This window comes from Pieris napi, chromosome 16 (genome assembly GCF_905475465.1).
Source record: "Pieris napi chromosome 16, ilPieNapi1.2, whole genome shotgun sequence".
In the NCBI taxonomy this organism is placed as follows: Eukaryota; Metazoa; Arthropoda; class Insecta; order Lepidoptera; family Pieridae; genus Pieris; species Pieris napi.
In genome coordinates, this window is record NC_062249.1 from 3,904,772 (window position 1) to 3,925,830 (window position 21,059).

Below are 21,059 nucleotides of genomic sequence, written 5' to 3' on the forward strand. Positions count from 1 at the left end.
ATACTAATTAGTTATTCTTGAAGTAAACATATAAAGGTCGATGGAAGTACCTAACTTTAATTGACCTAATTACGGAGTAAAGCGGATACAATATATCTTCGTTGTTTTTTATAATATGTTACTGTTTTTGAAGTGAAACTTCTTTAGGCGCATGAGGGTAAAAATTTTACGGAACGTCACGAAAATGTGCAGCGTTTTTGTCGAAGAAAAGGGGAGAGCAATTGAGACCGATTGAGAGAGAGTGAGAAGGGTGAGTTACCTTAAAATGCCATGTGTTTTTAGTATCGAAGAAATAAATTTAAAAAAAAATTAATTTGTATCAATTTTCGACACTTAATATTTTAATGACAATGTATTAATTTAATTAAAAGCTTAATCTATCACGATACATCTGTCAAACTTGTACCACAGCTGCACATAACTATAAGCTTATAGTTCTGCTATAAGCAATAAAACAATATTTTATAATTAAAAATGCTGTCAATTGCATTCATAATTATATTAATAAAAATAAATGAGATCACAAGACAGGTCAAATACCTAACTCTTTGATAACGATAAGTTCAAAACATAAACAAACACGGCGATGTCAGTATATTACTCACTAGACGTAATTAGGTTTTAAATATAAGCAATATATTAATAGAAATTAGATCGATGTAATATTTTGTGTATTAAAAATACCATAACCTACCGATACGCTCCATTTCCTCTTCACACATTTGTTTAATACTAATTTAAGACATTTGTAACAGTCAATTAATGTCTTTTAATTATTTTATAGAAAACTAGCTGACCCGGCAAACGTTTGTTTTGCCATGTATGTTATAGGAAACATTTTTTTAGTATTATAAAAATAACTACACTAAAAAATAGGGGTTGATCGTAGAGGGGTGAAAATTTAGGGTTGTATGTATTTTTTAATGCCACATATTAAAAAACTAAAAATTATCCAAAAAAATAAAAATTTGGGGTGGATACCCCTTATCACTTAGGGGTTTGAAATATAGATAGTAGCCGATTCTCAGACATATATATATACTAGTAGACTCGGCCAAGCGTTGCTGTGGCTAAGGTTTTTGTTATATGACATAGTAGTAAACTATTCAAGGGAAACGGTAGGAGAACTTATATGCAACGTTGGTACTTTTAACACAGCGCCATCTGTTAGAATTATATCAAATAAAAAACAAATATTTGCAATAAAATAATATTGCGGCTATAAATTGAGATGAAAGCTACTTTTAAGTTGGATCAAACTACACACGGTGTGCAAATTTGATTGATATCGGTTCGGTAGTTTAGGAGTCCATTGAGGAAAAACATTGTGACACGAGATATATATATATTAAGATATAGATAGGGCAAACGGGCTGAAGGCTCATCTGATGTTAAGTGATACTGCCACCCATGGATACACAGGCCCCTATCCTAGAACATCAATAAAACTTATCTAGTTTCAAGAGCTGTTAGTGATTTAACAGCTCTTTTCTGTATTACGCTTGAGAGAATACGAATTCTCCTAGGGGAGGATTCGAACTGCCAGAAGTCTCGCGATTGGGTTGCCAGCATTTTAATTATTGGAAATAAAAAATACCAATTATATCATACGAACGAACGAACTGTCTTCATTTCGTTTCATTCTTATATAATAGGAAGATAGTCTTCGTCCATTATCAAGAATCATTTTAGTATAAAAATTATTCTACTAGTATGATTTAAAAAATCTCCGCCATACACTGTAAAATTCAAATTTTTTAAGAGTGAAAATAAATAAAGTCCAAATGATAAAAATATTATTTTCATCATATTTTATGGGAACACAATGTTCCTAGAAGCTACAATTTTCTTCAATACAGTGTAAGTTATTCGACCAGTTTACAACTCCTATCATTATCCGGTTTTACATCTTTAGTACCAAGAATTATTAATCTTCAGACACGATAATGTTACGTAATAAATAGTTATGGTACTATAAGTTTTGTAAAATCATTATTTTAATTTGTTTCGCAGTACCGACGAAAATAGAATGCGTTGCGACGAAAGACTCTTACATGTACCTAAGGGTTTCTTTACCGTTCGTTAAACAAACCCTTAGGAGTCTTAAGGACTTCTAAATTGCGTGGACTGGGACTATAGTGGGTATAACATTTATTACTAACGAAACACACTCACAGAAACACATAAAATAATAATAGGAAAAAGGATGAAAAATATTTCATACAATTATAAATCTTTTTCTTTTAAAGAACAAGGCACGTTTTAAGTGTGTAATGCGTGTGTGTTGTGGTTGTAACTGGCCAGATTGTTCCACAACGCTAGGCATTCTGCCAGAGACCACAACAGCTAGTTTGCGCCTTAGTCTTAAAATAATGTAATAATAATAATACTTAGTAGAAAAAATAATAATAGTAAAAATTAGCAGTGTAAATCTTGTGTAAAAGTATATGGCAGCTAGGCCCAACCCACTCGAAATACCTCGGTATACGGGTACCATGGGGGTGTTGGCAAAGTCAAGACAAGTTCCGAGACGCGCTCAGGTGATGGCTCAGTGAATCACCAACAACCTGAGCACAAAATAACTTCCCCTCTGTTACTTCCAATAGCGTTACTTCTAATAAACGTTTACGTCTGGGCCTCAGACTTCTGTATCTGTTCCGTGAGCATTTAATAATTCTAATAGGCAAGTAGTTGATCAATCGAGCCAAACATCTTCTATTTCTGCCACGTCGTCGATTTTTGGATCTAAGGCATTCCGGTTTCCTCACGATGTTCTCCTTCACCGTACGAGCAAGTGTTAAATCCGCACATAGACAGAAAGTCCATTGGTGCACAGCCGGGGATCGAACCTACGACCCCAGGGATGAGAGTTGAAACCACTAGGTTAACACTGCTCTTCCAATAGCAATATCAATACCAATAGTACATTTTTGTACTACGACAAAGAATGCGACATCAGCGCTACAAAAAACTGCATTCATATTTATTAAAAAAACTTCGAGTACTGAGTCACTGTCGCTATTTTTAACGGACTGTTTGGAGTATTTGTTGTGTTTCACCACGAGAGTCGGTACGGAATAAGTTTAAGGAATTAAATATTATGACACTATCTGGTCAATATACTCTTAAAGCCTTGTTGTACAAAAAAATATAAACGTTTTTAAAACAAACGGTGACTGTCAACAGTATAATACTAGAAACAGAACTAATCCAACCAGACTCCAAAAAATAAACCACTACTGATAATTGTATTCGTTTTAACAATAAACTCCCAAGCGAAATTAGACAGTTATCACTGAATAAATTCAAAACTCTCGTTAAACGTAAATTAATCAATAAAACTTTTTATAACTTTGATTATTTAAATGATCCTAATCATTGATTGATTTGCTCCAAACAATTTGTATGACTCAAAACTTGGCGATTAAAAAGAGTTGCGGAGAGTTTCTTGCCAGTCCTTACCCACTCTACGCCCTTGACTTGCGCACTGGTAGTAAATTTAATTTTAGAATCTATTTAACATCTTTTCTGTTGACGTTTATAAGTGTACTTGGTTACCGGTATGAGTTAAGTTATATTGAGTTTGAGTTAAGGCTTCGTATAAGTTAGTATGTGGAAGTTAATTCTTTATTTCAAAGATTTCTTTTACTTATGAGACGCAAATTTATCTATATTGCTACAGAATTGATCACCTTATAACTTAATTTATGCGTATGGCATGGCACGTTATCAATCCTAAGATCGACCTACACGCACAAAGTCCTTTAAATACGAAACGTGTACTTTCAACATAGTTATAATATCTTTCATATCAAATAAAAGTTAAATAATAATGTTAATAACATTATCAAAAGGTTATTTTTGTTTGTAATCAAAGTGAAATAACATGATAGTTTGTTATTGGTTTTCGTAAATGGGTGTAACATCTATACATATATACTTCGTGATATGTTCTTGTGTACATTTCCAATACACGTGACTCTGATAATTTTATTTTATTTATGACATTTAACTATTTATATTTAATTAATTATTGTTAAGCTAGATGATGTCTCAATGTCTGTATAGAAAGAGATTTACCGAGATTTCGTGAACGGGTGCTACTTGTGGTGACTGGTCGGACTTGAATTCGTGTTTGCGTTGATGATAATTATTTCGACTATGTATTTGTGTGTTGTTCCCACGAGAAATTAAAATTCTTCTCTTCCATTCTACGCCCTGGATTTGAGAACTGGTAGTAAATGTAAAATTAGAAGCATTTCATATACATATATTACATTGTATAAGTATACATTGTGTTACCTATATCAATAAATGATTTTGAATTTTACAAAAACTTAAAGTGTAATTTGGTAAGCGCTCTATAATCTGTTTTAATTTTATATATTATATTATAATAATGTTCTTCAGGACAACTCGAATCGCGAATCTATAAAAAACTATTTATGTACCTGGTCATGATCAAGTACACAAGTATTACAGTGTGCGCATGCATATGTATTATGCTCTACGCACACATACATACTTCCATAGGATAGATTCCCTAGTATATTATGTATTATTATAGACCTATTGTTAATAGCTACCGACCGTATTTAATCCATATATTACATTACTATTAAAGGTGATCACATATAAAAATTAGCTTAACAAGATGTATTTAGTGGCTTAGTGGTTTGATTTACAATAAATAATTTTATATTTAGACAAAGAAGGATGTCATAGTGCAAACTATATCTTTTGTGTGTAAATAACTTGTGTTATAATGTTCGTAAAAGGCGCTAATTTAACAAAATACCGATTACTTATCGGACTTTAAATCTTAACTTTAGAACTTTAAATGTAATTAGTTAATCTGCGGTCGCAGATACTTGCTTTTGGATGTTAGGGTAAGAGGCGAATCTTAGCGCGAACTATAATCTCGCGCACGAGTCATGTTTCTTTTTTTTTAGTTTTTTCTTTAACTAGGGTTGCCTGGAAGAGATCGCTTATTAGCGATAAGGCCGCCCGTTGCATCCCTTATAATTTTTTTTGTATTGTGTTTGATTTATTGTTTTTTGCAACGAAGTGTTAATAAATAAACAAATAAATATAATTCCCGAATAGTTTTTTTTAGTTCGCGCTAAGTTTTGAAATTTATGTTTATTTATTTGTGCTTTATTAATGAATCCATACAAAAATTAGTTAGTTAACATTTATTAATATAAGTATTAGTTGTGTTAGTATCAGTTGTAAAAAATTGTATGGGTAAAAGGGTAAAAGCCTTCTCCATAATTTTCCATTTTTCTTTCTTTTTTTCTCTGAATTTTCTGAATGCATTGTTCAGATGTAATTGTCTTCTTTTGATGATGATGTAAAACATAATTTTAATGTGACGTGGAGCGCCTATTTTATTTGTACCTTCGTTTTTTTTTAGAGTGTGTCAATTAGATAACATCTCTAAGTTCTACAGCGTTAGTTATAGTTTTTTTTTAAATAGGAAAATAACCTTACCCGCAAGTCCATATCATGCCAAACACTACACAACACTTGATACTCTTTGAAAACAAAACAAATGACAGTAGCCGCCACACGCAATGCACAGGAGTTGAATGCACGGAAGGACGATCCCGACTGGAATGATGGAGGAAGGGACGCAATCTTGTCTATCGTATGTACTTTATCAACGAACTATGGAAATATAATGAAATCCCTTACAAACAAAATGTTTGTAATGCGTTATTCTTATTGCTTATTTTATTAGTGTATATACCTCGGTATTTTTGTAGTAGGGTTTGGAGTTGGTTCGCTCGTTTTTGAGAGCAGTTTTGGCCTAGTGGTTTCAGCGTGGGACTCTCGTCCCTGAGGTCGTAGGTTCGATCCCCGGCTGTGCAATTATCTTTCGGTCTATGTGCGAATTCAACACTCGCTCGTACGGTGAGGAAACTAGCAACCTTTAGACCCAAAAAATTCGACGGTATGTGTCAGGCACAAATGACCTACATATTTATTCAGATAAACGGATACAGACATTTGAAGCCCAAACCAAGGTTATAACGGCACTGTTATTTTTTCACTCAGTCTGGTTGTTTCAATCCGGGAAATAAGATTTAATTTGAAGAATTATCAGAGAAACAAACGCACACATTTACGTTCTTTGTACATAGTTGTTTATGACAAAATCAAATACATATGTGAACTTTCAAATTTGGCATGCGCTTGGGAGGATACGGATATTTCCGTATCCTCCCAAGCGCATTGGGGTATCAAATTTCAACTAAGAGCCAGAGTTCACTGATAATGTTTATTTAATCAAGACCTCAGACTTCTGTCTTTCAATCCTATATTATGTATTACACCGCGAATCACGACGAATTGTACTTTCTAATTTCGACCTGATAACTACACCATTAAGGTGCATAGTTGCCTGAAACACTTAGAAACTCCAATTAAATCAAAAGATACGACTTGAAGTTTCAGTACTCAAAATACACTAAGAAAACAATCTAGACCTATTTAGCAATTATCTTGTTCAATTTATGCCTGGCCGAGCTTTCTCTTATCACACAAGGGTTAACAGTATTCGTGTGGAAATGTACCACGATGAAGTGAATAAAACATTGTCCTTTATCTATATATAGAAGAAGCGTTGTGGGAAAAATTGGCACACGATATGTTGCTGCGTGCATGTGTATTAAAGAAACTGCATTTATTGGAATGTAGATGGCGTTGGTTAAGTTTAAATGTAAAAGATATGACGGTAGTTCATAGACGCTACCCTCGGGTACCGTAATAATAAAAACTAAACAAAATAAAATTGCCTAAGTAATAGTGTAAAAATAACCATATGGACTACTAAAATAAATTTATTTAATGATAATATGGTAATTCCAACTGGAATAGGCTACATATATACAATTCGACTTAGGGTTCTTCAAGAATAGAGCGTACCAATTCTTAAAAGCCGGCAACGCACTCGCAAGCCCTCTGGCATTGAGAGTGTCCATGGGCGGCGGGGCGGTATCACTAAACATTAGGTAAGCCTCCTGCCCGTTTGTGCCCTGTTCCATAAAAACACAGAAATGGCATGGAATATTATTGAAAAAGCATTTTAGTTTATTTATTAGTGACAAGAGAACTTATACAATTTTACTTTATTCTGTTAAAAAAGCTTTAAAAATTCAATTTCAAGAATCCACTTCTCTAGGCTGGCGACGGACGGACACTATTACCTTTTTACGTGTTAATTTAAATTTTTAAATGACACATTATTTACACATATTATTTCAATTAAACTGTCTCCCTACTAATTTCAAGTCAGTATTAGGTTTAGAAAGGCGAAGTCATATCATTTATAAGCATGCTACAAAGTCGTCGATTGGTCTAAACTGTGACCGTTTTGTCAAGTGACTGACTTTTTTGATAAATAAATAATAAGTTATTTTACTCCATGACGCTTTTATACAGATTACTGTCAATAATGCTTAATTTTTCATACAGTCAAATAGCCTATTGTCTATTGTCGTTCCTCAATATTTGTGGTATAAACCAAAGAATTACTCGGGGAAGACAAAGTCATTCTGCGACAGGCGTGACCCAATACCGTCAAACGATTTTGTATGAAAATGGTCACGTGACAAAAGGTGAGCTAAAGTCATTCCCAGAGGGCCTACCATGAACTTTCTTAAAACAATCCAGTTGAGATGCAGTTGAGTTTAGGTACCTAAAGTCAATCGCATTTTTTCGTACCATGACCGCCTATAAGCTGAAACGTATTAGCATCGCAAGACCGAATGAAAGAACGATCATTTTGTTTGTGGTTTCTATGTAAGTTTAGAAATTTAACTGTCAAACTTACTTCGACAGATGTTTCTATAAAAATACATAAAATATAAAATTATTTTAAATAATTCATCAATTACAATAAGCTATTATGTCTTAATATATATTTATTTAATATAAAACTATTCTTTTGATATATTTTAAATTTAAAGTTTTCTGGTGCTGTGCAGTTGACACTTATTATTTTTAAACGTTTCCTTCAAATTTTGATAGGAGCTTTCAATATATGTGGTGTTTACAAAATTTCGGTTTCCTAAATATAGTTTTACAAGTTGTTTAACTTATAAAATAATATGATGGGGTAAGTATTGTTCAAAAATTGGTTTATTAAAAATAAATATCTATATCGAAGTGAATTGCTGATATTAAACTCTTTGCATAAGATATTACAATCAACGAATTAACGAATCGAAAATCATCAAGTAAATAATGATAAAAATTGATTCCTTAATATTTTACAAATTCAATTTATACGTTAACTAATTCATATAATATAAATAATTCTATTGTCTTTACAGCTTAAACCTGACAAACTCGCTGAATTGAGAGAAGGAAATATATAAATGAATATATGTTTATATCCAATTGAACATTGCCTGATTCAAGACAAGACAAGATTTTTCTATCTTGATGGAGTCATCCTAACTAAATAAATACTGTTATTGTAATACTTTCAAATGGCTTATTATTTACACATTATAAATTTGAGAAACACCTCTGTTTTTTTTAAATAAAAAGCAGAGGAGAATAATACAATTCATGAACATAATGAGGAAAAATTTAACTATAATAAATATCTACTAGTGATATGGCATTATTATTTATTGTAAATATGATATATTGAGGAATTATGTTTTTGTTAGACATGCCTAAATAATTAATTGAATATTATTGAACCATGTGCAATTATTTGTAGGTACACTGAAATCTTCAATGAGTCAAAGTAGTTAATCTATAATAAATTATAAACTCAATATCTACGAAGTCGGTAGAAGGGCATTGTCGTCTTGTTTCTCATCTCCGTCGATATTTTAATAATTTATTTATTATCACACTCTCTAAACTCAAAATACCCCAAAATATAAAAATTATATTTTTTTTCATATATTAGCCATAGTAGATAAATCTTATTATTTTAACTTTATTAACAAGTTTTAATACAAATATTGAATTTTATAGGTTCTAAACTATTATTTGGACATTTCGATACAAAAAAGTTGAACAAAAAGTAACTTTTTTAGAATCGCTTATCCTGTCATAGTTGGAAGGCGCAACTGTCAAATTTCGGTTCAGCCGAGCGGTCATGGTACGGATTTTCATACAAATTGAACGAACGAAATCTGATAATCGCTAAGGTCACGTGGGAACCTAAACTGTCTCGTTTTTTCGATGTCATGGTACGAATTAGCGATGCATCTCAGTTGTAGGTTGTCAATAGGCTCGCAATAAGAGTTCATGGTAAGGCAGATCTAAGAACAAAGTAGATAACTGGAGTTACAACAAAATAAGTACCTACTAAACTTGTTATCGACATTTTACTTGCTTACTTTTGCATTTTTTGTCTAAATTAAATGTTGAATGTACGTGCAAATGCTTCGATCATTGTGTACCTTTCTCACAATATCACAATCTATGCTAAAAATTAAAGCAGAAAGCGCTTTTTGAATAAATATTAAGCGATGTATCAATTTAATTTATTATTTTACCGTCCTTCCTTTGGCGTCCACTTTATTGACTGACTTAAAAAAATAGGATGTGTATATAAAAATACATATGAAAACATAACATTGCAGCAAGTAGTAAAACAGTTTTATATACATTACCGTAGAAGCTAATAAATAGCTTTCTGTGCCAAATCGAAATCTGTTAAAAATAAAAATGTTTCTCCCAAAAGCCAAATCCACATAACTATGAAACATATGACTATATTGTGAATTCTCTATATTTACTGCGTATTGCGCTTTGAATTTGCAGCGCTATGCTGTGTAAATGACAAAATTGACTTTGAAAGTTTACGCTCGGTTTTACTGTTGGCACAGACGACACAAACAACTTTATTCTTAATTTTAAATCAAATATGTGTATTCTTCTTATTTTACCCAAGAATATTTTTGTCCTGTTCATATTAGCTGCATATTTAGACAAAATTAAAAAAAAAGCGATTTAAAAGCCAATAAAGCAAATATTAATAACATAGAATATTGCAAAACACGATGAGTGGTCTACTCGTCAGTGAGTTTAAAAAAATATATACGTAAAAGCATGTATAAAAAAACTAGGGTCGCCCAGAGGTCGAATATCGAACCATTTCTATCTTCACATCTGGGCTTCACGACAGAGCGCTTTTTAAGGCACTACTTGCCACTCACACACCACACACGACCACTTTTTGGAACCAGCTACCATTGCATGTATTTCCGAACCGTTACGAGTTATGAGACTTCACGAGAAGAGCGTACCACTACCTTAAAGGCCGAGAACGCACTTGCAAACCCCTAGTGTCGCGGGAGTACATGGGCTGTTAACAATTAACTTTAAGTGACCAGCCTTCTCGTTTGCCTCCTGTCCCATAGAAACACTATATTAGGGACCTTTTTCCAAAGACGTTATGACGACGTTACGACGATCTCTATAAGGTTCCATCGTGACTAGATTACACATAAATCAAGACTGACATTCCTGTCCTTATGGAGACAAAACCTCTTATAAAAATACAAAAAACGTGTTACCAATTGAGGGAAAATAGCGTAATTTTTGGTTTGATTGAGAAAGATACTTGTGTTCTTAAAGGCAGTATCACAGAGTGCAATCCAAGCTATGTGGTCAACCACACCTGGCACACATAGATAATGATGTATCTTATTTCAATATGCGTAGACAATTAAATGATTTACGACTAGTAAGATCTTTTGGCGTCGTCTACGGGGAATTTGGAAAGTCTAGTCAATGATAACTAGAGATATACAGTGTGTTACTTTAAAGGCACTTGCGAACCCTCTGGCCTTGTGAGTGTCTACGGACGGCGTATCAGGTGAGGTTCCCTTGTTTTTTTTTTAAAGAACAACTGGGCAAATGTCCTGCCCATTTGCATTGAATAATTAAAGTAGATGTCATAGTGTAATGTCACGTTGGCCTTTGCATCAATAAAAAAAACACTTCTATTCAAATAAGGAAAGGAATAATTATTATGAAAGGATGTTTTATTTTAAAATCATAAAAAATAATCTATTATTTTGATTTTAATTAACAAAAGCTTGCCAACGCCTACATTGGTACATAAAGAAACTTTGGCTATTAGCTTGAAAAGAAAATTAATTGAATTAGAAAATTTGATTGAAATCGGTTTAGTAGTTTAGGAGTCCATAGCGGACCAACCTCGTGACGCGTAATTTACATATATTAAGATTATGGTGATAAGTGAAACCGTTTTTAACAATTTAACAGTTCAAAGCAGATTTGATAAGAAAGGCAAACTAAACATTTGAAATGTAATCCAAATTAAGAATTAAAAATAGCTAAGTTTAGGAAGACATTTTTCTTTCGCTTAATTTTTTTTACAATTAAGCTGTAGCTTTCTGCGCTGTATTATGGACTTTGCCGCGCTTATTTGGCGGGAATTATACTTACATCTTGTAACAAGCTTAATCTGGATTTTATTAAAGCAATTAACCTAAATAACGTTTGCTTAAAATTTATTTAAACAAAAGCTTTTAAAGTATGTAGGTCTTAATTATTATGTAATTTATTGCGCGTAAACAATTCTCGCCTCATAAAACTTCATATAGTTTCGAAATTTTTTATAAACTACTTTCCAAACTGCCTTTGTCTGTAGCTAAAAACAAAAATAGATTTATAATTCTTTCGAAAATAATACTTTGGAATTGTGCTTTTCGAAAGCAAACGCACGCTCGGTGAAGTAGGACGTCAAACGAAAGTCAAATGTCAAAATTTTAGTCTTACCGAAGACATTACATTTGACACACCTACGATTCTTCGTTGGATAAGTCGAGACTGTATAAAGACTTTTTAAATAATTCTTTTTTCGTCTGTTGTCTATAGTATTTGGTAGTTGCTTTATTATACAAATTTATATAAGCTCACTACAATTGTACTCAGTCAAGACCCATTTTCATGTGTTGCGTGTACTTTGTTGATAAATTATGGCATTCTCTTTTATTTTTAATTAAGTATTATTGGCTGATCTTTGTACAGAGCTTTATAACACATCTTTGGGATCACATCTAATGATCGATCGATTTAGCTTAGTATAAAGATAGATGGGATCTTGAAGAAAAATACTTAGTTAATAATTGGTTTTATAAAGGAAACTTATTAATTTAACATATAACTCTTCGAAAAAAACAGAATTAAGGTTATTTCACATTATACGCCACAACTATATATTATAAATAATAGTAAATAAAAAGTATTTATACATGTAAAATGATAAGAATTCGATCCTCATTTATATTAGAATATTGGCGTAGAGAATCAAATAATCTAATTATAGATATTAATAAAGATGAATCCCAAATAATTGAACTTTTTTAATGTGTTTGATTTTTAACCTACTTAGGTTTTTGATCTGGAAAAGCCAACAATTTCTAAATGGAGTAGCATGGCATAATGGTATGTAGGCTGAGTAAAAAAAACATATTAAGGCGAAAAGAAGTTCGCGGGGGCAGCTAGTATTGAATGAAATTATTCTTGTCACCTACCATATGAATCGATTATATCAATAATAATTTCATCCATGTAATTTGGCACCCATTATCTTATTCTATTTTTACCCCGGGATTCATTTTGTGACATTGATAATTAATGTTATAATTAATAATAGTACCAACATGTTTATTAATTGTGAAATATATATGATAAGTAGTTTGATAGCTTATATTGGTGATTATATTACTGGCAATGTTAGGCTAATTAAAATATAAACCGTAAGTTCTTTTGATGGTTGTTTAATTATGTAATTTTAACTAAAATATTACTGTTATTTATAAACATATATAGTAGTAAGGATAACATGTTTTACTGGTTTTTAGAATCGTGTTTTCTTGTCAAATTATGTGTACGGTTACGGACCCAAGAGTCAGCGGGATGCTTTAAATAATCATATTTTTTTCACTCTATATTTACCACTCACGTAAAACAAAAGAATAAATAAATTAAATGTTATTAATACTATGAATTATAAGAATAGGCAGGCTCCGCTGGGAGTAGCGCCTAACACGTCAATAAGCTATCAACGTATCTACTTATAGTCGCAAAGACTGATTGTATGATTAATAAAAAAAAATTACTATGAATTGACATGCTTATAAAATGCTGAAGAGTGCCTGCGTCTATACTCTCGGGGCGTAACGTCTTAGTTGCGAATTAAGGTAGTCCCCAAGGAATCCTGGACACGCAGACGCTTCAGCGGGGGAACAGGGGTTCATGCGTCCAAAAGATCGCGTTGCTGGATGCGGACAAGGCTACGCTGTTACCGCGTCCTGCCTCGGGCGATTGCTGGTGGCGCCGTGGGGTTTTAGTAAGTATGCACAGCAGCAAGTCCTACATAACCCTTCACCATGAGGCAATCATGCCACGGGAGGGTATGCGTAACGCCACGAAAAAATAGTCCCCACGTAAGAACTACGAAGAAAGACTGAGTGAGCAAAATGTACAGCCTTGGTACAATGTTTTACACCTGTAAATCACCTTGACAACGGAAATAAAGTTGTGTCTTGTGATTAGTAGCTTAGGGATAAAATATTTTATCCGTAAATAAAACTACCAAAAAAATCCGGTTTTCGGTTCCACGCGCATGCGTTCTTTAGTTGGTGGCTTCATACCGAGTAAAGACGGTGAAACCAACACGGCGGCAGCACTTCCTTCAGGTGGGTTCGTTTATTACGTTTAAAGAACTATTACGATCGGACACACCTATACGTTCGTAAATATCGTGTTCTTGGCTCGTTCTAGCATAGTTGAAATGCATGACTAGATCAGGCGACATATTTGGCATGGTCCCTATATTTAGAGAACTCCGTGCCAGACAGAACACTTCCTATGGAACGTTCTATAAGATTCATTATCTGACAAACTGATGATTCATTTATGTTTCAATTAGCTTAAAAGCAGTGTCTACGCATTCCTGAAGTTTCTTTTATGAAAGGGAGATAGAATCGCCGATATTCGATATATTACAAATACATTATAAAAGCATCGAATATGTCAAATCGAATAATGTTCGTAAAGAATATGCTCATGGTTTATTTATTGAAGTTACGCTTGCTGTCAGAGGCCGTTCAAGTATTACGTAAGCAGATTTACAGCAAATTTATCTCCCCCCCCCTCGTTCTCTTGTCAGCAAAAGTAAGCAAAGCTCTCAAAAATAATAGTATATAAACGTATTAATTTTTTGTAGGAATCCTTGAAAATGCATTTCGTTTTCAAGCATAGACAATGTGTGGGTAATATGTGTAAAAAAGTAAATAATTACTGTTGACGTAATCACCAAATAAGAAAATCAAAGAACTCCCCCCCCGCCTAATCTTTGGTATAGTAAACTACGTACCGATAGGTATAGCATATTTCAAAGAGGAAAGTTTGTTTTTTAGTGTGCTTGTAACGAATAAACTCAAAATCATTTCACCTTTAGAATGCATTATCCCCGTAACATACAAATTAAAGAAATCAATGGCGCTACAATCTTTTTAGGTCTGAGCCTCAGATTTCTGTATATGTTTCATGATCATTTGTCAATCTAATAGGCAAGTCGATGATCAGCCTCGTGTGCCTGACACACGCTTTCGACTTTGGGTCGATACACATAGAAAGAAAGTCCATTGGTACACAGGGAACTGACCTCAGGGATGAGAGTCACACGCTGAAGCCACTGGGCCAACACTGATCCCAGTAACTATATTTGTAAATAATTTTTATTCATGGCCAGCGAAGTATGTAACTAGTAGGTATGTTAATTTAAAAAGCACTTATTGATTCGTATAACAATTCGTATTATGAACTGTTAATTCTTTATTTAAAACCGATGTAAACAGTATTTAGTCTCATTTAGAAAGAGCACTTTGCTATTCGAAGAATATAAATTGAACTGACAATTGACAGTAAAATGATATAGTTTATGGCGGCATAAATCACACTTGAGACTATTCTCCAATCAAACTTTAATGTACGCCTGTGTTCTTCGGCGATCGAGTGATACAGGACTCTATAATAATAATAATAAAGCCATTTTATTTCCATTTCCTTCCATTAGAAATATTGCACGCCTCGGCAGTGCTCTACTCTCGACATGTCAAAAAACCCAGTCTTTCGAAACTTGAATGACTTTTTTCTCACTTATATTACACTTACAGGATAATATGAGTGCACTAAAATCGAGTTAAATAATCTATCAAGCACATATGGTATTTTTTATGAACAATTATGTTGTTTAACATAGTAAATAATAACATTAAAATCAATCATTCTTGGACGTCCGTCAGTCTGTGTTTATGGATCCATGTATGTGGCAGAGAAATTGGTCGAAAAATTTATCGTACCAGAATACTTTTTTTCTTATTATATAAAGTTATACCCTGGGCTGATTCCTAGTTCATATTAGCGTTCTAAGTACTGTCGTTTAATTATAATTTGTAAAAAACTAAATTACGACTGTGTATTTGTATATCTATATATACATTTATTTTAGTATATTTTTTCCTCACCGTAGAGTTATGGCGCCACTATATATTTTTTTATTATATTAAGTAAGTAGTAAGAAGTAAAAATAAAAAAATAAAAAATGTAAACAAATGATTTTTTTTTTAATGTGAATGACCGCTATGAGGCGTGCACTTTTGGATTTTCCAAACTTTTGTTAGTATTTACATTAAATGTTAGTAGTATTCGTCGCCTGTGGATGTGGACCTCTCTTGGGTAAAAGCTTCAATACAAAATAAAAATTTGCTTCATGTAACATAAACACTTATAAACGTCAGTGATGCCACTGCCAGTTCTTAAATCTAGGGCGTAATATGGATGAGAAGAACTGGCAATAAACTCCGTCAGTCTTTTAAATCGCGAAGGTTTTTTAAACAGTTACATCATGCTCCTCTACACGTTAGTTGTTATTAAAACTAAATAATTAAGAGAACCAAACGTGTTTTATAAGTACCAGAATTGTAATATTAATGCTGAATGTATCAAATATTTTTGAAAGTTGCATTTCATACGCAACAGTGAGCAATTGGAGGTATGATTTATTAACGGATGTCTCAATTAGACAATTTTTTTACGTTTATTTATTTTCAATACTACTCGAGAATGAGAAAACATTTACGGTCCTTATTCAAGTCTCTTTTCATCAGAGCATAAACACAATTTGACAGAAAGAGACGAATGTGTACTTTAGCTAACAGTGTGCAATTAGACTGATAAAGTTTTTATGTAGTAGTAATATCTTATATCAAGCAATGTACTTGTGTGTATTTGGGGTGTGCTCATCATGCGTACATACGTCACGTAGATACCGTCACACACCATCACACAACACAGCCGAATTAGGTATATCTTAGTTAAGTGTATTGAAATTAAATTCAAAGTGAGTATTAATCATTTTTATAGGTTTTTCCTTTCGTAAATGTTTGAACCTTTTTGTATTTATCATGTATTCCATCTTTGGCTATATTTTTAGTACAATTGGTTATTGTTTTATTTAATAATATAATATGTTAGCTGTAGGATTACTAACTAGATATATAGCTACTAATTTGATGCTTATTTAACCATATATGTATGTGCATTGTACACTCGCCTTTGAACGGAAACATCGTAAGACCCAAAAAGTGTGTCCCAGGGTAACCACCAACCTACTTGCCTTTTAGAAAAAGAAACAATCAGGAAACGGACACAAATTTGAGAGCTGGACCTAAAAGGTTGTATACACCATTGGTTTTTTTTTGGTTTGGTTGGTTATATAAAAACAAAAGTTACAGGAAGCACAGAACGTATTTGATACAAAACATAAGCGTAGGTAATTATGCGTGACTATTTCTCTAAGCTAACCGGTACACAGGTTTCTTTCCATTGGTTAATTTATAACCAATAGTTAAAGAAACCTCTCAGAACTTATTTCACCTAGACATTATAATTTTCCGCGAATACTAAGAAAAGCGCCAGATCACATAAGTGATCCTGACACGCAATACACGAAGTTAAAAATAATTATTATTTTGTATATTAAAATCATACTAAGGAACGAGCATGTACTTATTAACGTTTGTTTATTTAAAAAAAAGGTTTTCCAAATGGCATTTTAATAATGGTAGGGGAGCCCACGATGCTAAATGGGGATTTACTCGAGCGTCGTAGAGACCTATTGGGATGCAAAGCTTAGATAAAAAGAAGAAAAAAATGTTAAATGATAAATTCCTTTTCATCGGTGGGGGAAGCGGCTATAGATAGTTAAATATGTAAAAAAAAACTGTTGCATGGACATCCTCGAGCGCGTCAGATATTGATAGCATCTATGCCCTACGTATTTTTAATAATGTACGTATGTTAATCTGATCGTTTGCATGATGCGGGTGGTTGTATTTAAGGGTTGAAAATTAAAAAAAAAAAAAAATTATCGAGCGCGTCAGATTTTCTAAGGGAGTGTTAAGTGCACCAAAAAAAAGCTCTCATTCACTAATCTGACGATTTCGATGGGACGCAAACCCACAGCCATTTTCTTAATTTGCAAAAAAAAATCGCAATTTTGAAATACTCAAGCGCGTCAGATTAAGATATATGTGGTTCATCTTTATGTTCTAAACGTACTGTCTCATAATCTGACGATTATCTAGAGGGATTCGCCTGATCTGCCAAAAAAAAAAATAGAAAAACGGTTCACCTAAAGGGCCATCCCTGCAACTTCCCGCTTATTCCATTCCTGGGCGCTTAAAATTGATATTTTGAGCTCGCTGAGTTCAAAGAAATAACATTTCTATGCATTTGAGCTCTCCCAGCTCGAAAGTCTGATAGAAGTTTCATAGAACACTATTTTTGGAATTTTCAAACCGCAATAACTTTTGAATGGATCAAGCAATTTTCACGCGGTTGGCGGCATTCGACGCAGTTTTATCATCCTCATAAATAATTTTGCAATTTTAATTGATCGAACCACAAATTTCGGAGTAATCCCGAAAAAACACTTTTTCGGGTTTCTTTCGTGTACGATATCTCTCGAACGAATCAACCGCTTTTGACCAGCTTGGTGGCGATCGACGTGGTTTTTCAAGCTCAAAGGCGGATTAGTTTTTGAAGTTGATCAATAAAGAAACCACTTTAAAAAAAAATATTTCTTATTTTTTTAAGATTTTTCAAAATTTCTCAAAATCTATCGGTCCGAATCGGTTCAAATTCACAGGAAATGTAATTTTGAGGGAAATATTTAGAACGCCGTTTAGTAGATTCCGATCGGTTTAAGGAAATGTAGGCATCACGCAGCTGCACGCATTTAACTTTATCGACGAATTTTTGTTATTTCGGCTTGCGGAAATCGTCAGATTATATATTTTTCATTATTCTTGAATTATTTCCTTCAAAATAAAAAAAAAATTAGCTACGCTCGAGAATGTCGAGATGACGTTTTTTTTTTACAACTTTGTTGCCCTCCCCTTTTTTTCCGTCACTCTCAAATTGTCAGATTAGTGGAATATACACTTTTTAGGATGTAATTAACTCACCCTACCTTAATCTGACGCGCTCGGGAATTTCTGATGGTCAATTTTTTTTTACTAAACTGATCCTGTCTCCTTCACGTGCGGCTTTATATATGGGCCTCATATTTTGTGCAGGTACTTAACCGGGTACAAGGTATCCCCCTATATATTAATCTGCCGCGCTTTAGTAAATCCCGAAATCCCCTCTTGGGCTCCCCTACCATAATAGCTATATCTGGAAATAAACAAAAATAACAAAAAAAACCGTACACATTTAATTGCTTTATTAACTAGCGCCCCGTCCCGGCTTCGCACGGGTGAACTTTTTTTTAATTTTTGTATATACTGATATCAGTAAAAAAATGTTACCACAATATTAAAGAATATATCTTCCTTAATATTATGGAACATTTTTTTGTTCTATCATCCATAGTTTTCGCTGAGCATGCGATGAAAGACATTTTATACGCATTTTTTTCACACCTTGGGTAACATTATTGAAGTTTTAGTAGGGTACCTTATTTAGCCTATATTAATCAGTGATAATGTGGCATTCAATTGGTGAAAGAATTTTGAAAATCGGTCCAGTATTTTTTGAGCCAATTCGTTACAAACATATGTACTCACATACAGATCTTTCCTCTTTATAATATTAGTATAGACAACTAACAGAATTCTTACAAACTGCACGTGTAATTTAAAAAGCAAAAAAATATAAATGATAAATTATTACAAAATTTTGGAAAAGATAGCGAAACTGTGAGTATGAGGAGTTTCCAGTGGAAATGTTATTAGATTACTTACACATCCTGGGAATAGCAGCGTGAGAACCTTTTATATAATGTATTTATTATATTGGTTAGAAGATAGTTAAATATCATTACGAAAATGTTTGTTAACGAGTGTAAGTAAAGCCAAGGGATTTAAGGGTTAAAGCATTTATTTGAGACATGCTTTTCACGCCGTATTAAAAAATTTATAGTTATAGCTAATATATTCATAAAAAATATTTCAAAGCTACTATTGTTCGAAATGAAATATTGGTGATGACTGATGAGTAACGCAACGATACCTACTGTCACGGAATTTTTTAAAAACTTTCCATGACAAACATTTCCGTTGTACATTGTTACTGCGTAATGTCTACCGCAGAAGTAACCATCAGAAAATATGAAAATTTTATAATATTTGTTAATTAATACGCCGCTCCTATTGATTGTAGTGTAATGTTATAGACTTCCTGGGAATATCGAACACAAAAAGATTGTTTGATTCGAATCAATAGTTCAGCATTATATTTAACTTATAAAAAATATAAATAAATTAAACCTGTGTAATTTTTTTCGATGATGTTGTTATTACCTAGTCCAGCCATAAAGCCAATTTTATTTTAATGAATAATGTTACATTACAGTACCAGGCCATTTATAAGTCGCATCGTACTACACGAAACACTAAAAGACCGGGTTGTAAAGGGTGACAGAGACGGCGCTCTACAAAGCCGGTATCTCTTTCTAAAGCACGATGCGACTTATAAATGGCCTAGTACTGTACATACATATTTATTAAAGTTTCAGCAAAAAATAAAACAATATTCTATTCGAAACGGCCACCATTGGCTTTTATATAGGCCTTTAATCTGTTTGGCCACGAATCCATGGATTTACGCACTGTTTCCAAGGGAAATTTCGCCACTGCTTGCTCCAAAGCTTGTTTGGCGAGACTCAATGTCGCCGTGTTGTTTAAAGCAGGCCATCTCCTCTTAAACTGGCAAAAATTTGATGTCTAAAGCCTTGCTGTCTGGGTTAGATGATGGCCAGTCTTCAGCTCTTCTAAAAGTCCGGAACGTTGGTTTCAAGCTTGGGTAGTTCGTGCCTTGTGACTAGAATCCTGCTGGAAAGTGCAAAATATATTTTTAAAAGTGTATTGCTGAGAGGTTTCACAACATGATCCAATCTGTAATCTGGCTGTATATTAATGCACTTTTTCACTCCTTATTCACAAAAATGTAGTTTTGTGACTCCTTGATAAGCCACGCCCCACCAGACCATCACTGACGCAGGATGATAACCACGTTGTACCTTTCCGACCACTCGAGCAGCTTCTTTATAACTGTTAGCGTACACTTTATCATTTTGCTTATTGTAGTGTTCTTCTATCGTGAAATTTGTTTCATCGGCAAAGAGGATATTTCTGTGCTCAGGTACGAAACCTGCGACAGAAGGCGTTTTGATCGATCCACTCTTTAATTGTAAAGTATCATTTAGGGCATGTCCTGTTTATCGACTATAAGCACCGAGCTTCAGGTCTTGTTTTATAACACGCGACAGTCGTAGCGGGAATCTTCATTTCTCGCGATAAGATTTTTTGCTTCCTAATGGGGTTTCGACGAATTCTGGCTTTAACAGCATTAACAGCTTTTGTAGTTCTGACAGCACGCGACCGCCACGATCTTTTCTGGTCTTCGATAGACGAAGTGTTATTGTATTTGTTGATAATACGATATACGAACATACGGCTGATACCAAGCTTTTGAAGTGT

At 33.4% G+C, this 21,059-nt stretch overlaps 1 protein-coding gene and 1 long non-coding RNA gene across 4 annotated transcripts in view; one reads left to right on the top strand and one right to left on the bottom strand.

Annotated features, from left to right (window-relative positions):
- The window catches only part of LOC125057137 (glycogen-binding subunit 76A), a 53,054-nt gene that overhangs the window by 30,959 nt on the left and 1,036 nt on the right, over positions 1-21,059 (bottom strand). Inside the window, exon 1 of one of the 3 annotated variants that reach the window (XM_047660619.1) lies at positions 5,494-5,620. The exons of the other annotated variants lie outside the window; for them this stretch is intronic. Within the exon in view, the coding sequence (XP_047516575.1) occupies positions 5,494-5,505 (12 nt within the window). The 5' untranslated portion in view covers positions 5,506-5,620. Of the gene's footprint in view, positions 1-5,493; positions 5,621-21,059 lie in introns of those variants that run through there. 3 annotated transcript variants of the gene reach the window in all.
- Positions 7,947-8,499, top strand: LOC125057139. The gene is made up of 2 exons (XR_007118170.1): positions 7,947-8,122; positions 8,340-8,499. It is a non-coding gene; the product is annotated as an uncharacterized LOC125057139 (long non-coding RNA).